At 49.4% G+C, this 1275-nt stretch overlaps 2 protein-coding genes across 2 annotated transcripts in view; one reads left to right on the forward strand and one right to left on the reverse strand.

Moving 5' to 3' along the window:
- T265_15708 (hypothetical protein) overlaps positions 1 to 1275 on the reverse strand; it is a gene marked incomplete at both ends in the record, with an annotated part of 31512 nt that overhangs the window by 21876 nt on the left and 8361 nt on the right. The window lies entirely within an intron of this gene.
- Positions 90 to 1275, forward strand: part of T265_15707 (hypothetical protein) — a gene marked incomplete at both ends in the record, with an annotated part of 23755 nt that continues 22569 nt past the window's right edge. The window contains one exon of the mRNA XM_009178990.1: positions 90 to 365. Within this exon, the coding sequence (XP_009177254.1) occupies positions 90 to 365 (276 nt within the window). The remainder of the gene's footprint in view (positions 366 to 1275) is intronic.

Here is a 1275-nt window from a genome sequence, read left to right on the forward strand (position 1 = left end):
GCCACCGTGATTGTGGTATTGTCTATCTTGCTGCTTGTGAGCTCAATCTCCTGGGCATAGACTAGATCGATCGCTTGCATCTTTCAACAATGTCAATCGACAACTTATGCATATCAAAACCAACTCAAAACTTGAGAGCGTCTGGGGCGAGTAACGCAGTCGATGCCGAGATTCTACGACTACAACAGAAATATGAAGACGTTTTCAGCGAGGGTCGTGGATGTTGCTCAAAAGCAAAAGCGGTGCTTCATCTGCGCCCGGAAATCCAACCAGTTTTCAGACCTAAAAGGCCACTACCATACGCGGTTCTACCAATTCTTGATACTGAACTCAAACTCCTTGAAGACGCCGAAGCCCTGAAACCGGTGAGTTACCCCTCATGCGCTGCACCAATCGTGGTTGTCAAAAAGCCCAAGGGTGCCGTACTGTACAGGTTTGAATGATGCCTTGGACAGTCATCACTATCCATTGCCGTTACCGGATGATATTTTCGCCAAGATGAACGGCAGCGCCTGTTTCGCAAAGCTGGATCTTTTAGAAGCCCACCTGCAGGTTGAAGTCGCAGAGGAATCCGGACACCTTCTGACGATCAATACGCACCGTGGCCTATTCCAGTACACTCGATTGCCATTCGGAGTTAAAAACTGCACCATCCATCTTCCAGCAGATTATGAACACAATGTTGTGTGATCTGACCAGATTTGCCGCAAACCTTGACGATATCACCGTCGTTGGGGCCACAAAAGAAAATCCTGTCCCGAGTGCATGCTGTCCTTTAGCGGATAAATGACTACGGCCTCTGATTAAAGAAAGAAAAATGGGAGTTCCTCTCGACAAAAACGGCCGTCGACCCGACCCGAATAATATCGACCCAATTGTGAGAATGCCCCCACCATGAGTGTTGCTGGACTCAAGTCCTTTTTGGCGTTGATTAGCTACTACAGCACCTTCCTGCCAATTATGCACCGCTCGCGCGAACCTTTCAACCAGCTTTTCACCAAAGGATGTCGGTGGGATTGGTCACGCGACTGTCAGCTTGTCTGTCTTTCAGTGAAGGGCTGCTGCACTCTGAACTTCTGCTCACGCACTGCAACCCTCAACTGCTTATTGTTCTCACAACGGACGCACCGAACCGTGAAGTCGGTGCAGCTATTGCTCACACATTCCCCTATGGCACGCAAAAGGCGATCGCACGTGCCGCAAGGTCGCTGGCTCCAGGTGAACGGAATTACAGTCAAATTGAAAGAGAAGCGCTAGTCATCATTTTTGGGGTGA

The sequence above is a fragment of the Opisthorchis viverrini genome, assembly GCF_000715545.1.
Source record: "Opisthorchis viverrini unplaced genomic scaffold opera_v5_757, whole genome shotgun sequence".
In the NCBI taxonomy this organism is placed as follows: domain Eukaryota; kingdom Metazoa; phylum Platyhelminthes; class Trematoda; order Opisthorchiida; family Opisthorchiidae; genus Opisthorchis; species Opisthorchis viverrini.